The 16838-nt window shown below is 36.4% G+C and overlaps 2 protein-coding genes across 3 annotated transcripts in view; both read right to left on the minus strand.

Annotated features, from left to right (window-relative positions):
• The window catches only part of LOC7497957 (G-type lectin S-receptor-like serine/threonine-protein kinase At4g27290), a 91958-nt gene extending 75120 nt beyond the window's left edge, over positions 1-16838 (minus strand). For both annotated transcript variants that reach the window (XM_052456585.1, XM_024611044.2), the window contains exon 1: positions 16703-16838. The gene's annotated coding sequence lies outside the window, so the exon portion shown is untranslated. The remainder of the gene's footprint in view (positions 1-16702) is intronic.
• On the minus strand, positions 6255-16665 carry LOC18102283 (G-type lectin S-receptor-like serine/threonine-protein kinase At4g27290). The gene is made up of 2 exons (XM_052456586.1): positions 15399-16665; positions 6255-6458 (listed from the first exon to the last, which is right to left on the minus strand). The coding sequence occupies exons 1-2, from the start codon at positions 16663-16665 to the stop codon at positions 6400-6402; spliced, it is 1326 nt and encodes a 441-aa protein (XP_052312546.1). The 3' UTR covers positions 6255-6399.

A 16838-nucleotide genomic window follows, 5' to 3' on the forward strand; every position in this document is an offset into this window, starting at 1 on the left:
ATGAGTTTGGGTTTTTGGGTCAAGAAGCCTAGCTCATGTTGCTCGGCTGAGCCTATTTTTCAATAAAGTAGTGTTTGGCATGATCAATTTTTATCAAAGAAAAAACAAAATACATAAACCCCAAGTGTTAATTCAGCATAAAATTGAACGAAAAAATGAACGATGTACACATTTTGATATATAATGATATAAAAATTGATCCGAAATCATCGCTTGTAATGTTGGTTAAGAAATTTATACACAGTACAACTCAAGAGTTCCATAACATTTCTAAAGGAAGTGTATAAGGAAATTAAGCAAATAAGATATGAAAATTGGAGATTTGATACAAAAATTGATCTAAAATTGTTGCTTGTAATGTTGGTTAAGAAATGTAAACACGATACAATTTAAGAGTTCCATAACATTTCTAAAGGAAGTGTATAAGGAAATTAAGCAAACAAAATATGAAAATTGGAGATTTGATACTTGTAGTAAGGGAAGGGATATGGACCTTTGAAATTCAAAAAAATAGTTAGCAATTAAATTTTTTAAATAGAAGTGCGAAAAATGCTAGAAAAATAAAAAAAATTTCAAAATGTGAATTAAATTTAAATAGAAGTGATTTATTAGGAAAGAAAGGTAATGAGGTATAAATTAATGAATTTCGACATTGCCTGTTGAAAATCGATATTAAAAATATATCGGGACTGCGGAAATAATAGCCGATAACTATAAAAATTATTATATAAAGGGACATAGTGGGAATTTGACAAATTGTTACCTATATAAGGCTTGTTGCACCCGGCCATGGAGAATAAAGAAGGAAGAGAGGGAAAAAACTCCATTTTATTTCAAAATTCTTGAGAAAATCTAGAGAAATACAAGGGAAAAGAAAAGAGTTAGTGATACTAAATGATTTAGACAACAAAATCCTTTAGATTTAAAGTGTTTAGAGAAGAAATTTAGGGATAGAGTGGGGAGAAAGTGGTGGCAACAATAAGCAAGGAAGAAGAGGTGGAAACCATTGATTGGTTAGCAATTGGAGCCTAGATTACTATTTGGTAAGGTGTCCCAACATCCATTTAACAAGTTCTTACAATAATTGCTAAATTTTCATTAAATTTTTCATCAAGTTAAGATTAGGGTTCATGATGAATATTGAGGGGGAATGAGAAATTGCATTGAATTGATGTTTGTGACATAGAATAGGGTTGAAATGAGTTGAAATAACAAGAAATTTTAAAAAACAAATTTAGCTCCTAAGGAAGTGTGGTCGGCCATTGATAGAGGAAGAAGAAGGGTTTTTTATTTGAATCTTTGACTTGATGATATGTGTTTCTATGAATTAAAATGATGAGGAATGCATATGACTCAGGAAATTATTGCTCTGAAGTGACCAAAAATGGTTTCAAAAATGGTTCCAAAAATGGTTTCCACTACTTTAAGACTTAAAACATGAAAGCTTAAGGAATCAAAAGTTTCTTCTTAATTAATTATAGTTGACTCTGAATTATGGCCTATAAGCTTAAGGAATCATTTATCTGTCTTTTTTTTATGTACATGTAACTGTAGAATCATAAAAAGGCTGAAAAAAAGGAATTTCATAGTAACTAACCACTCTATAAATAACTAAATAAATATATGTCTAGTTGTGATATTTTCATTGGACTGCATGAAAAAAATTATAATTTACATTTTTTTTATATCTGTCTTAATTGAATTAAGAATATCCTGCTTCTATTAGAGTCCTATCCTAGTTTTAAATTATTTTTAAAAATTATTTTTATGGTTATACTCCAAATTGGAATTAAACTAGAATAGAAAAAAAAATCAAACTATAAAAAAGTATTTATGTTAATTGTAGTATGAAAAAAACTACAAAAGATAAAAGAATAGGTTATTTATTAGGATCAATTATTTATGTGATTGAGAAAATTTTAGATTTCATTAGGATAAATTATTTATTTATAATTTAATAAAAGAATTTGGTTATTAATTTGAAACTTGAACCATAAATTAAGATGGATCTATTTTTCAAACATGGGTTTATTTTTATTTAGTTCATTGTGTTTTATTTTATGTGGTACATAATTAATGTATTAGTCAAACTTTCTTTTTTAAAATTTTTATGAAACATTTTTGTGTTATAAATATTCTCTCTTGATAATTATAAAGAGATAATGGTAGTAATAGAATGGATGGTGATTTATCAATTAAAAAAACTACTCAATAGAGAATAAAAACAAAAAGAATAACTATGTTAATTAGTTTTTAGCAATATAAAAAAAGTAAGATTCAGTAAAATATTTAATTATTTTTTTATGTTTTAAAATTTTTTAATCATTAATTATTTTTGAAAATTTTAATTTCTTGCAACTTTTTTTTTTATTTTTTTAAACCATCCTTTTATTTTATAAACATTCCAGATTATATTCTTGAAAAAGATTATGGTTTTGTTTTTATTTGTTAAACATCTTGACAAATTTGACAAATTCAAACATTTTTAATAGTTTTATTAAATAAATATAACAATATCAATAACACTTATAGAAAAATATTTTTTCGGTTTGACTTGGTTTTTTCGGTTTGGCTCGGGTTTGGCTTGGTTTTTTTCCAGTTTGGCTCGGTTCTTTTTCCGGTTTTGTTCGGCTCGGTTCGGTTCGGTTTTTTCGGTTGCAAGCTTATAACACCGAATAATAATAATAATAGATTGCATTGCAGTTTAAAGTTACAAATCTCAAACAAAGCATATTAGTATAAATAATTTAATAGTGAAATTAAAAATGACAAGACTTGCCAAAATAATAAAAAATATATTTTGAGTGAAAAGTTGAGTCAATAAATCTAAAGAAAGTTAATGTGATTGTGTGAAAAGGGTTGAGAAAGAGTTGATAAATAAGAGAAAATAAGGCTTCAGTTATTGAAACGGGCATTATATTATATACTAATAAATCATATTATATGAAAAGAAAGGGTGCTTTGTCCGGATCCACTACTAGAAAATCGATAAATACAAACGGAAATACTGAGAAAATATTTCCGTCTGTAAATTTCAGAGGGATTTTACTGACGGAAATATTCCCTCGGTATATACCGAGGGAATTACAGTGGGAAAAAAAAATTAAAACAAAGCAAAAAAAATAAAATTGATGACGGAAGGGATTGTGAACATTGTTCATCATGTCAATTACAAAGGGAATCACCGACGGAAAATTCCGTCGGTATTTTCCAGAGAGCTCCAGAACTGTTCACTTTCCAATTGCACAGTTAATTGTTTTTCTTTACGGACAAAATCACTGACAGATTGAAAAGTCATCGGTGTTATTTGGCGGTTTTCTGAAAAAATTCAATTAATTTAAAATTTTCATTTAAATATTACCGACGGAATCACCGGCGGATTGAAAAATCGTCGGTGATTGTTGGCGGTTTCTGAAAATTTTTTATGAAATTGAAAATTTAAATTAAATATTATAGACGGAATTACCGACAAAATAATTAAAAAATATTAATATTTAATTATCCGTCAGTAATTTCATCGCTAACGCGCCCCAATAAAAAAGCCTGAATCCCTTTATTTCATAAGAGACAGACTCATTTCTTATTCTTCTTCTTCTTCTTCTTCACTATATGTAAAAAAACATCAATATCTATTTCTTTCTCTTCTCTTCTATACTCATCTCCTTCTCTTCTCCTCCATGCTCAGGTATGTTTTTTTCTTCTTTCTTCTTTTATCCTCTTAGTTTTTTTTAATTAATATGCTTTACGAAAAAAAAAATTATTTCCTTAGCTTCACTTGCAACTACATTAAGGTAAGATTTGTTTTTTTTTTTTCATGATTTTTTTCACTATATTGTTTTTTATTTTATTTTTAACTGTTTTTGTTCTTAATAATTGTATAAATGTTGTTGTGAGATTTTTTTTTTCATATGAGATCAATTTTTAGTTGATTTATTTATAGGATTTTTAAATTTTTAGCAATTGCAACTTCATTGTTTTCATATGAATTTTTTTAGTTGAATTTATTTTTCGTTTTATTTATTTGTTGCAAATTTGTTTGAGTTGATTTTCTTATTCTTTTTTCCAAGCATTTTGAGTATATATTATAGAGAGTTGATTTATGTTAATTTAATTATTTTATAAAATGGATTTTTTTTAAATGTTTTTAAATAATTACCGACAGAATTATCGATGGTATTTTTCGAGGGATATACCGACGAAATGAAGCGGGTAATTTGTTTTTTACGCGTCTGTTCCGTCAGTAAATCCGTCGGTAATAATATTTTTTTATTACCAACAGATTTACCGACAGACAAAAAATTACCGACGAAAGATTCACCGACGGAGCATTTCCATCGGTGATTTCGTTGGTAAATTAATTACCGACGGAATATGTATCTTACACCGACGGAAAAATTCTGTCGGTAAAACTGTTAAATGTTGTAATGATCAGAGCTAAGAAAGAAAATTGAGAAACGCAATTTATAAGCTATACATAATGAAAACGACAGAAAAATTAACAGTAAACCTATGGAGAATCCTAAGCTCCCCTGGCTCCGCCTCTGCTTGTGAGAACTTGGTAACCTTACTCATATGCAAATGATACAATTTCTGAAAAATTAAGAAATCAAGTTTGAGAGTGTGACATATAAATAAACTTGAACCTAAGCATCAATATTATTGGATTATGATACTCTCACCCAATGACTAGCAATTCTTGAATGAAAAGTATAGGATGACGTCACGAAGACAATTGTTATTCGATAAGTCGATTCAGTTTGTTAGAGAACTAAAATAAGAGAGAAAACTCACCCCCACACACTCACAAAGAAAGATGCGGCAATCTAAATTATTATTAACTAGGGATTTATATCTTTAATGAAAAACGACAACGTTTCCCTTAAAAAAACAAGGAGCTCGGTTTGGTTATATAATCTTAAGACTTTTGCATTGCAGGGGCCTAGACCCCCACTAACCTCCCCCTAGCTCCGCCCTTACTCGTGAGCACTTGGTCGTATGACTCACATGCAAACGATACAACTCTAGATCTATCTAACAAAATTCTAGGAATGTTACTTTAAATTTATCGTTTTCGCTGCGTGTATGGATTTCAGGACTCAATAAGAACATGGTAACCTTGCAATAAAAAAAACAAATATAGAAATACAATCCTAGCATGCATATTAAGTAAATATGTAGACTTGCATGAGATATAGAAATACAATCCTAGCATTTATACTAAATCTGTATAAAAAAATATATTAAGTAAATATGCTCTTTTTTTTTTGTTGCCAAAGTTAAAATCATTTATCTTTAAGGCTTTATTGGTTTTCACTTTGTGCAAAAAAAAACTCACTTTAATAAGCCTCACAAGATTTCAACAACACCATCTTGTTTAGGTGCACTTGTAAACAAGGTCCAACAGATACAAATAAATTATCCTCAATGTCTTTCTACAAAAATTGAAACTAAGCTCTAGATTACGAGGAAAACAAAAATTAATAAAGCTTGAAAAATGAATAAAGCCTAAAAAATCAGAAGATTTAAGATGAAAAAATATGTGAAGAAGAATGTCAAATTCTGTAGAAAAATCTATCCCAACAGTGCAGAAAAACCAACCTGAAAACACTCTTCTTCAATCCTTTTTATAGACAATTTTAAGAACCAAAAGCTGATAGAATTCTCTCATTATCAGCTTTGTTTACCTTTCATAAAATTTGAATTAAACCAAAAAATTTATAGCTTTAAATTAGATGTTTTTGAAGTTGAAAAAACTGTTCAGATCTATAAAAATTCTTCTGGAAAAAAACTAATTAGTTTTACCATTCATGGATCGGACCGGTAATTTTTTAAAGACCGGACCCAAATTCAAATATAAATCGGGATAAAATAATGTTTTGAACTTTACAACACATCCAAATTCAGGCCTCAGTCGAGAGCCCATTTTGCTTATTCCCTCCCCTTTAAAAGCAGTGGCATTTGGATCAAATTTTTGGATCCAACTTCTCAACTTTTTCTCTTTTTTTTTTCACTGAAAAAATATTTGTAATTTCCTAGAAATTAACCTTGCCATGGAAAACATACAGCAGAGTTTTTATGAGCACACGATCACAAACATCAAGACCACGCAAAACAAGCACACAAGATTTCATAAGAATAAAAATACAAGTAATCTATCTTGCCTCTAACACTGAAACTGAGCATACGTTCGCCGAAGGTGGTTTGCTCTGCCTCGATGAATAGCTTGCTTCAACAAGATCCCTTTCAGTGAAGAATCCTGGTTGTTTAGGATGAGGCAATTCATCTTCATTACCCAACATCAAAACCACATATGACATGTTTGGTCTATCTTCTGGATTTTCTTGCACACACAACAGCCCCACATGAATTGAACGTAGCACTTCAGACAAATAGGGTGTTTCAACTTTTGATCCCGCAGCCAGTTCCAGAGGCCTGCCTTGTTTGAACAGTATCCAAGCCTGATAAACAAAACCATGCTGTCAATAAATAACACATTGAAGATTTAAAGTGTTCAGGTCTCATTAAACATGTGCGGACATATCTGTGACACCTACATGCCCAATAAGGTTGAGGTGGTGATCTGGATGATGGAATCCTCTGTTCTTATAGCCACTCACTATCTCTAGCACCAATACTCCAAAGCTGAAGACATCTGATTTTAGCGAGTAGAGTCCATAATTTGCGTACTCTGGAGATATGTAACCACTGCATGTATTCATAGAATTTTAAGTTCCATTTGCAGACTATGAAGATAAAATGCGTATGATGGAGATGACACTTACTACGTTCCAGCCACTTTATTAGTATTGGCTTCAGTTTCATTTTCTCCAAAACTTCTAGCCAGGCCAAAGTCTGAGATTTTTGGATTCATTTCGTAATCCAACAAAACATTGCTGGTTTTCAGATCTCTGTGGATTATTCTTAGTCTCGAATCTTGGTGAAGATAAAGGAGTCCTCGAGCAATCCCGTTGATGATGTTGTAGCGTTTAGGCCAATCTAGTAGCAAGCTTCGAGTTTCATCTGCCCAAGTCAATCCATTACATCTCTTATCAGATTCATAAATGTTGGTGAAGGAACAAGAAAAAAGGAGATGATAAGTTACGATCAGTGAATTTTGAGTTACAATTACATATATAAATATGGCAGAATTTGTCAGCATGAAAGTGGAGAAATCTTCCCCTACAAAACAACCTTCCGAAGGGCTTTGAACGATGCTTAATAGATGGCTAAACAATTGATGTCAAATCCATTTTGGAAGCTCAATAGTGCTAAATTTGAAACATTGGAATAACTTTTTGAAACGTTTTGTGAGATCCATACCAAAAATGTAGAAGTCCAAGCTTTTGTTAGGCAAAAGCTCGTAGACCAACATTTTTTCATCTCTTTCAATGCAGCATCCAAGAAGCCTCACTAGATTCCGGTGCTGAAGTTTCACGATATGTTTGACTTCATTTTTGAACTCATCAAGTCCTTGTCTTGAATTCTTAGAGAGCCTCTTGACAGCTATTTCTCGTCCATCTGTTAATGTTCCCTGTAAATAATGACTCAGCATCATAAGCAAATCATGCGTTGTCTGCTGAATTCCTAGAGAATTTCATGTAGCTTGTATCTGTTCACGAATTCTTTCCAATCAGTCATCCTTTTATGCTAAAAAAAGGTTGGTTCTGTAGTGGAACAATTTCAATACTACAGAACTCCATTGGTGCCTGGAGTTTGTACCATGAAAACTCAGAAGCTATATTGCACGACTGTTTATGGATAATTATTACCTTATAAACAGGTCCGAAACCCCCTTCTCCTAGTTTATTGGATACAGAAAAGTTATTTGTTGCACATGCCTGTTGGGTTGGTTGCCATTAATGTGCAACAACCATTGACAATTGCAGCAGCTGCAGCTGGAGTTGCACCAACCATGTGCACCCATCCAAGATGTCAAAGGTTGGCAGCCACCATTGTTGAAGAAGAGCTGGAGTTGGCAGCCACCTTTGTTGAAGAAGAGTTGGAGCTGGTGGCACCATTCTTGCCTATAAATAGGCAGCAAGAGAGTAGAGCAAACTGAGTAAGAGAGGTGTGAGAATGTGAAGAGTATAGAGAGAAAGTAGGAGCTGCAATGGCAGCAAGGCTGCTGCCATTGCAGCAGCTGCAAGTGCAACAATGAGAGTTGGGAGTAGAGTTAGAGTGAAGTGATCCTCCTCCTCCATGTATTTGTTTTGTATCATTTCTCTAATCTCTAATAAAATGGACTCTCTCCCGTGGATGTAGGCGGTTTTGCCGAACCACGTTAAAATATTGTGTCAGTGTGCTTTACCCTCCGTTGAGCAACTATCAGTACACCACCGGTCCGCGCATGGGGGAGACGGAATCCCCAACAATTGGTATCAGAGCACATGGTTTAGAGGGGTGTTTGATTTTTGCTCAAAAATGAAAGTTCTCAAAATGGTGTTTTGACTATACCATTGTGTAGAGGAGGCCAAGACGAAGCCACTGGTGAAAACAGCGTCAAAATCAGACGTCGGACATGGCCGCACTCTCCATCACTCTCCGGCAAGGCGTCTGCCCACGCGCGCAGACGCGCCCCACGCGTCTTCTTTGCCCGGATGGGCTGACCCGACCCGAATACCAGTTGACCCGACCCACATGGCTGACCCGGATATGAATGCCGTCAGCATGACATAATTGTGATGTCAGCATGCACAGTAGGCATGCCAGGGATGACATCAGCCTGATGTAAGTGTGATGTAAGCATGCACAGTAAGCATGCCATGTCAGCAGCCACATCATCGACCAGTCAGCAGACACGTCAGCACAGTGGGACCCACCTGCCACATCATCAGCCGCGAGCCGAGCCAAGTCGAGCAGAGTTGAGCCGAGCCGTTTTGAAGCCGAGCCGCGAGCCGAGGGACAGGATCCAGTGTAGTTGATCCTACGTGCAACCGGATCTGAGATTGAATCTGAGCCGTTGATCAGGCCAGAATTGTTTTGATCAAATCTTAGCCGTCTGAAGTGCGATTTGGACGATTTCAGACTTGTTTCCAGCTAATTTGATCGTTCCGGATGCAATGGTACGGTCCGAGCGTTGAGATTTGAGACCGAAAATAGCGGTGGTGAATTAACAAAAGAGATTGCCCGATCAGGAGGCATCTGAAGGGCATTATGGTGGTCGATGGAGATGAAGAAGAAGAAGGTGCACATGTTTACCCAATTATATGTGCTGAACTGCTAAGTGGGGAGAATTTTAGTTGCCTTGAAGAAAGGCAAAATTGGGACACTCTGGACACTCGATCATGTGGACAATTAGAGGTGTAGAGTGAAAATTGATGAAGACCAATCTTGACGAATCTAAGCACTGGTAGTCTCGCCAGATGTTGAGAAATCATGTATTAAACCAGTATATTCCAGATCACTTGTAAAGGAAAGCCGCAACAAAGCTAGCAAATGGTTGTATATACGGAAAGACAGTACGATGGATAGATATGGCCTAAGAAGTTCTGGCTAGGAGATTGGGTTTTAAGCGGGACCAGTGTGACCCCTCCAATCTTTCCTGGGAACTTGCTTAGTGGAAGGATTATCCATACGGTACTATTTTCGTATATATAGCAGTTTGTAATGAAACGGTTGAAGACTAGCAAGACGATGGCGCAAGGGAACAGTTGGGTTCCGTATGTTCAAGGATCTGATGGAGTGATGATTTCTCCAAAGAAGTTAGATTCGGTGACTGTGATTTCTTGAGGGAGAATTGATGAAGACCCTGATAATGAAAGAGAAATACAGCAAGGGATAAAGATTGGCACCCTATTTTGACTTGGACAGGTGTTGTGACAGGATGAGCTGCTGTCAAACATAAGCAAGGAATAGGGGAAAATCTGGATAACAGAAATTGCACGAGGGCACACGAAGATTGTGCAGGAGTACTTGTAGGATCCAACGAGGTACTGTAATGAGACAATAGGTGCAAGGAGAAAAAGTGTTCCTAGATGAAGCTCAGAGCAGAGACTATGTAGAAGTTGTACAACAGGAAGTCTCTTGTGCTCTTGATGAAGACAACAAGTGAAGACCTTTCCAATGCATGCAAGGATGGAAAGAGAGCTGTTGTAGAGGCACCTAATTAAGGGGGTGCAAACGCCTGTGATAAAAGGCGACCGCCTATGATGAAAGGCGAAGACACCAAAGAGAGTTGGTGTAGGTGGAGCTGTCAAGCAGAAAGGCGTAGAAGCTCCAAACATAGAAATCGAGGTGGAGGATTGCGAGGAGTATACCGCAAGTTTCTCTTTCTATGTAATCAGTGGCAGTTATCTCTCCCATAGTCCACATGGTGGTAGAGACTTTTAGAGCCACTTTGAAGCATCTCAGCTGAAGGAGGATGCGACCGCCTATGAAAGGCGAAGACACCTTAGATGGAAGGTGTGAGGGCCATGAAAGGAGCCCCAAATCAGACCGCCCCATGACAACGGGCGAAGACACCTTGGAGAAGGTGTGAGGGCCATGATAGGAGCCCCAATTCAGACCGCCCCACGACAACAGGCGAAGACACCTTGGAGAAGGTGTGAGGGCCATGATAGGAGCCCAGTTCAGACCGCCCTACGACAACGGGCGAAGACACCTTAGAGAAGGTGTATGGGCCACGATAGGAGCCCAAGTTCAGAACAACCCCAGAGCCAATGTGATGGCTGGATATGAGTGGACAGATGGTTAGCCAGTGAAGTGGCTATGATGAGTATGGAGACAAATGCAAGATTGACTCTCATGGATATTGCCCCCATGCTAAAGATCAATGAGCTAGAAGACATTTGCCTTGGACAATAAGTGTGTGACTTGTGGAGCATTAAGACGCGGCTGCTATGAAGGAGCAGAGGGCATGTGCAGGTTCCCTGAACAAGTTGACTCTTGTCAAGGTGGTGAGCTCAGTGAAGGCATTGTAATACTCAGTATCAAGACATATATGGATCAACCTTTAATGGGCTGCCCCCATAGGTGAAGGTGGAGAGCTACCTGGACTCTTGAGACTAAGAGCGAGAGACTCACGAAGAAGTAAGGCGTGGTTCCTAGAGTGGAACAGAGGGCAGGCGCAACTTCTGGATGAGTAGACTCTTGGAAGAGTAGTGAGCTCGTGATCATATTGAGATATTCAGATAATGACTGTCGCACTTGGAAAAAGAAATTTCCGTTTGAGGGGGTGTTGTAAGCCTTGGTGTAAGGCTTGATGAATCATTCCGGACCGAGCATGGTTGATACGCTCGAAGGGGAATGCAGTGTGTCCCAGAGACAAGCGTTAACACTCTTCAGATGTGAAGTGGCAGACCATCTGGTTGTAGTGATCCTTTTGTGTGAGAAAAGGTGTGCTTTGGTGACTCTGGTGATTGAAAGGTTTGGCGAGTACCTGTAAACTTGGCCACAGACGCTCTCGGAATGGTAAGCTTGGAAGAGCTGCAGGATGCAAGCCTGTGCTGAAGAAGCAAGAGGACAGTTGCCCTACATGAATGGCAAAGGGGGTGATTGTTGGGTTGGTTGCCATTAATGTGCAACAACCATTGACAATTGCAGCAGTTGCAGCTGGAGTTGCACCAACCATGTGCACCCATCCAAGATGTCAAAGGTTGGCAGCCACCATTGTTGAAGAAGAGCTGGAGTTGGCAGCCACCTTTGTTGAAGAAGAGTTGGAGCTGGTGGCACCATTCTTGCCTATAAATAGGCAGCAAGAGAGTAGAGCAAACTGAGTAAGAGAGGTGTGAGAATGTGAAGAGTATAGAGAGAAAGTGGGAGCTGCCTATAAGTGAATCAGTGTTCGCTGCCGAATTATGTTATCTACAACAAAAGAGGTGTTTGTTGTTGAATTGTGTTGTCTGCAACGAATTAGCATCCACTGTAGAATTGTGTTGTCTATAGTGAATCAGGTGTTTACTGCTGAATTATGGTGTCTGCAGCGAATTAGCATTGGCTGTCGAATTATGTTGCCTGCAACAAATCAATGTTCGCTGCTGAATTATAGTGTCTAAAGCGAATTAGCGTTCGCTGCCGAATTGTGTTGTCTGCAGCGAAACAGTTTTTGTTGCTGAATTGTGTTGTCTGCAGCGAAACAGGTTTTCACTACCAAATTGTGTTGTCTGTAGCGAATCAAGTTTCGTTATCGAATTGTGATGTCAGTAGCGAATTAGTTTCGCTGTCGAATTGTGTTGTCCGTAGTGAATCAGGTTTTCACTGCCGAATTGTGTTGTCTGTAGCGAATTAGTTTTCACTACTGAATTGTGGTGTTAGCAACGAATCAGTTTTCGCCGCTGAATTATGTTGTCCATAGCGATTCACATTTTCACTAGAAGAAAAACTTTTGTGGATGTTTCCTTCCAATTTGTGTAGTCTGCATCAAATTAGTCTTCACTGTTGAATTATGGTGTCAGGCTGTCAGCAGTGAATCAGTTTCGCTGCTGAATTGTGTTGTCCACAGCGAATCAGGTTTTCACTACTGAATTGTGTTGTCCACGACGAATTAGTTTTTGCTTCACTGCCGAATTGTGGTGTATGCAACGAATCAGATTTCGCTGTTAAATTTCTATATTGTTAGCGAATCAGTTCGCTGACAATTCTGTGTTCCACCAAAGCAGTCCACTAACGAATTTGCGTCACTAGCAAACTAGCTTTTGCTAACTAATTTTTACAGCAGATTTACATATTTGAATGGGTCCAATGACTTAAATGATTGTATCATGTGGTTGTAATATATGGAACACTTGAATATGAACTTGTGTATGCTTGAGACATGCATGGTGAAGAGTTGTGCAATTACTGAATACGAATGTACTAATTTGTGGCCATCAATGTTTTAGGTGGTGTGACTGGGATCGGACCTTCGTCAGGACAAGGACACCCCACAGGTGGAACAGGTAGGAGGATTTTACCTTCCTTTTTCATAATGTTAATTTATCAAATGTTTTATTATAAATGTCATAATATCGCGATAGTATAAATACCAAACCATCGGGAGAGTATTTGTTGATGATTAAATGAATAACTTCGGCTAATGGCGTTCTATGTGGATGACTAGGATGATTAAATAATTAGCTACGGCTAAGGATGTCCTAAGAGTCGTTCTAAAAGGATGACCGAGATGATTAAATGATTAGCTTCGGCTAACGACATCCTAAGTGGATGACCGAGATGAGTAAATGATTAGCTTCGACTAATGACATTCTAAGAGGATAGCCAAATCTAGGAGTTCCTAGTTAGTTTCAAGAATTGATGTGTTCATGTGTACTATGTTTTGTATATATAAGTATATGCAAGAACTACGCTTGTTATGCCTTAACAGAGAATAACATTAATGTTTTCGTTAAACTATTTAATTGTTATTAGTAATTGTTTATAATTCTTGTAAATATTTGTACTACAACAAGGATGTCTCAACAATGAGGTACCTATGAACCTCATTACACGGGAACTCATTTTTGCAAAAAATTATGTAGTTATATTTTAATGATGTATTTTGTATGAACGAAGTGTACTAATTTTGACAAAAAAAGACTTATCCACGATCTAGTTCATATGGGAGCCGCACCACATTTTTTTTCTCCGTGCTGGTCACCTCAACTTAGTAATCATTCAACATGACTTGCTATTTCCAAGATACTAATGTTTTTATTAATAAATAAATAGAGTCTAACTCAAAAACGATTCCTCGAGCGACAAAATCATAGTCTTATTAATAAATTTCTTGCTCAACTCATGATCATATTAATGAACTTTTACTTGTCATGATCACTCTAACTGGAGAGATTAATTCTTTCTCGGAGTGGTTGATCGAGCAATCAATCATTTTGTTTTGCGAGAATTTTTCGAGACAACTATTATACCTCTACTCAAGAGTTTCGTACTATGGATATTCCTAAAAAAAAAACCTTTCAAACTATAATATTCCTAATTAAAGAGGTGTTTTGGAAAAGTGGGAATAAAAAATAGTGATATGTTTTTTTAATATATAGAAGGGATAGATGGAGTAAACTTATAAATTTTTGTTAAACTTATAAATTTAGATTTCAAGTTTTCCTTCCAACTAATTTTATGTTTATTGTATTTTCCTATAAAATCCTAACAATGCATTTTTAAATTTATTACTTATCTTTTTTATCTTAGAAAAAAAATAAAAAAAGTTTTATCATATAATTTTATCATTGTTAATTTCTATAATTCAGAGCACCCCCTTATACAAATAATAATTAAAAAAATTTATTCTTTTTAAAAAATATTTTTCAGACATGAAGAATTATATTTTCTACCTTTATAGTCGTAAAATGAACTTACATAGATAGTAAAATTAATATGAACTTTCTTGGATCTAAATTATAAAAGAGAACTTATTAATCTTAAAATATTATCACAAACTTGATGGTAATTTATGTTTCAAAAACAAACTTAAATACAAATGTTCTAATGAAATGTTCAAATCTATAAGATGAAATACTAGCTGGCAAGTCTTGATGATACATGAACATCAAGTAAGAGAAATATCTGGAGTCCCCTCTCCATGATTCATAAATGTAGCTGCAACTCTTGGATTACATGAAGATACTTGTCTTCAATTTCTTCACGTTTCATAGAGACACTAAGCTTTAGAAGCATTTATTTGACTTGCTTTCGTTCGTAATTGCTGTTCTGCAACTAGAACATCTATCGAATATTAATTCGCCTTTAATCACTTGAAATGAAAATAAAAGCAATCTATCTTGCCTCTAACATTGAAATCGAGCATTCGTTTGCCGAAGGTGGTTTGTTCTGGCTCGATGAATAGCTTGCTTCATCAAGATCCCTTTCAGTGAAAAATCCTGGTTGTTTAGGCTGAGGCAATTCATCTTCATTACCCAACATCAAAACCACATGTGATATGTATTTTCTTGCACACACAACAGCCCCACATGAATTGAACGTAGGACTTCAGACAAATAGGGTGTTTCAACTCCTGATCCCGCAGCCAGTTCCAGAGGCCTGCCTTGCTTGAACAGTATCCAAGCCTGATAAACAAAACCATGCTATTAAGAACACATTATTTATCCATGCAAATCCAGCATGCATACCCATATATACAAGGTACTCTCAAGGATCATGTTATCTGAAAGAATATATATTTGAAAAAAAAACCATTTAGATATTAAGCAAAAAAAAAGTATTAACTCTATGATGCTTAAGGGTCTTTTAGCCATATTTTAAGAGAACGAAACTCTGTTGCTGATGATAGCCTCGCAAGGAAAGGTTTAGATACGCTCACAGACTATATCGCTTGGTTTTAATATTCTTAAACTTTGTATCCTTTTGCCAGTAGCTCTATCTTACTGGTTTTCTTTCTGAAAATATTTCAAATTTTAATTAAAAAAAAAAAACAAGAGTGACTTTTCTAGTTGAGGATAAATTCATACCTAGTTCTGATGCATCCATCCGTATAAAAATGTCTTGCTCATTTTGAACGAAAGTTCTCATATCAATCAAATCATTGAACCAAAGCAAGCAACCACTTCCTCCATCCCTGATGTCCAGGTTTGTATACGCAGTACAGCTGCAGTTCTTCAAGCATGTGTTCTTGCACTCCTCCAGGTCCATACTCCTGTTGAACCATGATTTTCTTGTCTCCGGCATCTTCACACCTCTGAGCTTCCGAAACCCATCTCTGGAACAATTTAGTGCAGTCTTTCTAACGCAACCACTTGACCAATCTGTCTTGTCCCAGTCTCTAGGAACTTTTGGTTCAAATCCTTTCAAGCAGTTACACACCGGAGAGTTGTTAATGCTACAGATACCATTTGCGCCACAGAGTGCATAAGTTTCACAATTATCTGTATTTGCTGTTTCATAAAGAAGCCAACTTTGAGTTTGCTCGATCCAGAGAATGTGCTGGATATCACCACTCTGAGGTAAGACGACCCTCCAATGCCTTGAGCTATTATGAAGTTGCTCTGTGTAATATATCTCCTTGTCATTATAAACAAATTCAAATATGTACACGGGATTTGGTTTTACTTGAGGCATGCCACTGAACTGCAAGCCATTCCATGGCCCAGCTCGATGCTTCGGTTTCGAATCTTCCAACAGTAGTAACTCCGGATATCCTTCAGGAACAAGGATGCCTGTAATATTACCTCTGGAAGGATCATCAGGTGACTTCCATGATGTCACGTACCAGTCCATGCCAGTTTTGATATTCCGTCCTACCTTCATGCCCGGTATTAGTGTGTTGCCTGGATAATCAAAACTCTGCCACAAGGAGTTCTCCATGTTATTATCACCCTCCTCTTTCACAACAAGGTTTCCTGAATCCAAAAGCTGCGCAACTGGATTCCTAGCAGGTGTTGATGTGTTGGAAGACCAAATGATGCTTCCACTACGATTGAGAAGAACAAGAAGTCCTTGGTTGGTGAGCCTTACAACTCCTGATGAATCGTTAAGTGGAGTTTCTCTGTTGGCAACCCAAACTGCTGTCTGGACAGATATTTTGCCATACCATATCCCCAAGTATCGGCTTTTGGATTTCCCGGGGCTGAAAAATCCTAATTCATAGGTCCCGCCAGCTGAAACTATAGTGTCTCCATCTCTAATGAACTGAGCTGTGTTTATGGTGTCAGTAGGTGTGGCTGTTCTTACAATCAGAAATGAAATGAAGCAGAAAACAAGCATGGGGATGGAATCCATTGCTGCTCTCACTTTGTTATATTACAAAATGGCTGACCTTGCTAGATGTGAAGTTTTTCGTCTCAAGGAATTGCCTATTTAACATCACAATTAGTCTACGGGGAGAGCTAGCAATGCTACGCTACATAGCTAGGTAAACGCAAGTCTTCGGAAATTATTGGCTCTGAAGTGAC

The sequence above is a fragment of the Populus trichocarpa genome, chromosome 10 (genome assembly GCF_000002775.5).
Source record: "Populus trichocarpa isolate Nisqually-1 chromosome 10, P.trichocarpa_v4.1, whole genome shotgun sequence".
NCBI lineage: Eukaryota > Viridiplantae > Streptophyta > Magnoliopsida > Malpighiales > Salicaceae > Populus > Populus trichocarpa.

Bases quoted from the DNA above. Each gene is read 5' to 3' on its own strand.
- LOC18102283 (XM_052456586.1), bottom strand. From the start codon at position 16,665: ATGGATTCCATCCCCATGCTTGTTTTCTGCTTCATTTCATTTCTGATT. The intron at 6,459-15,398 runs GTATGAATTTAT...TTTGTTTATCAG, and splicing joins GATGGATGCATCAGAACTAG to GCTTGGATACTGTTCAAACA.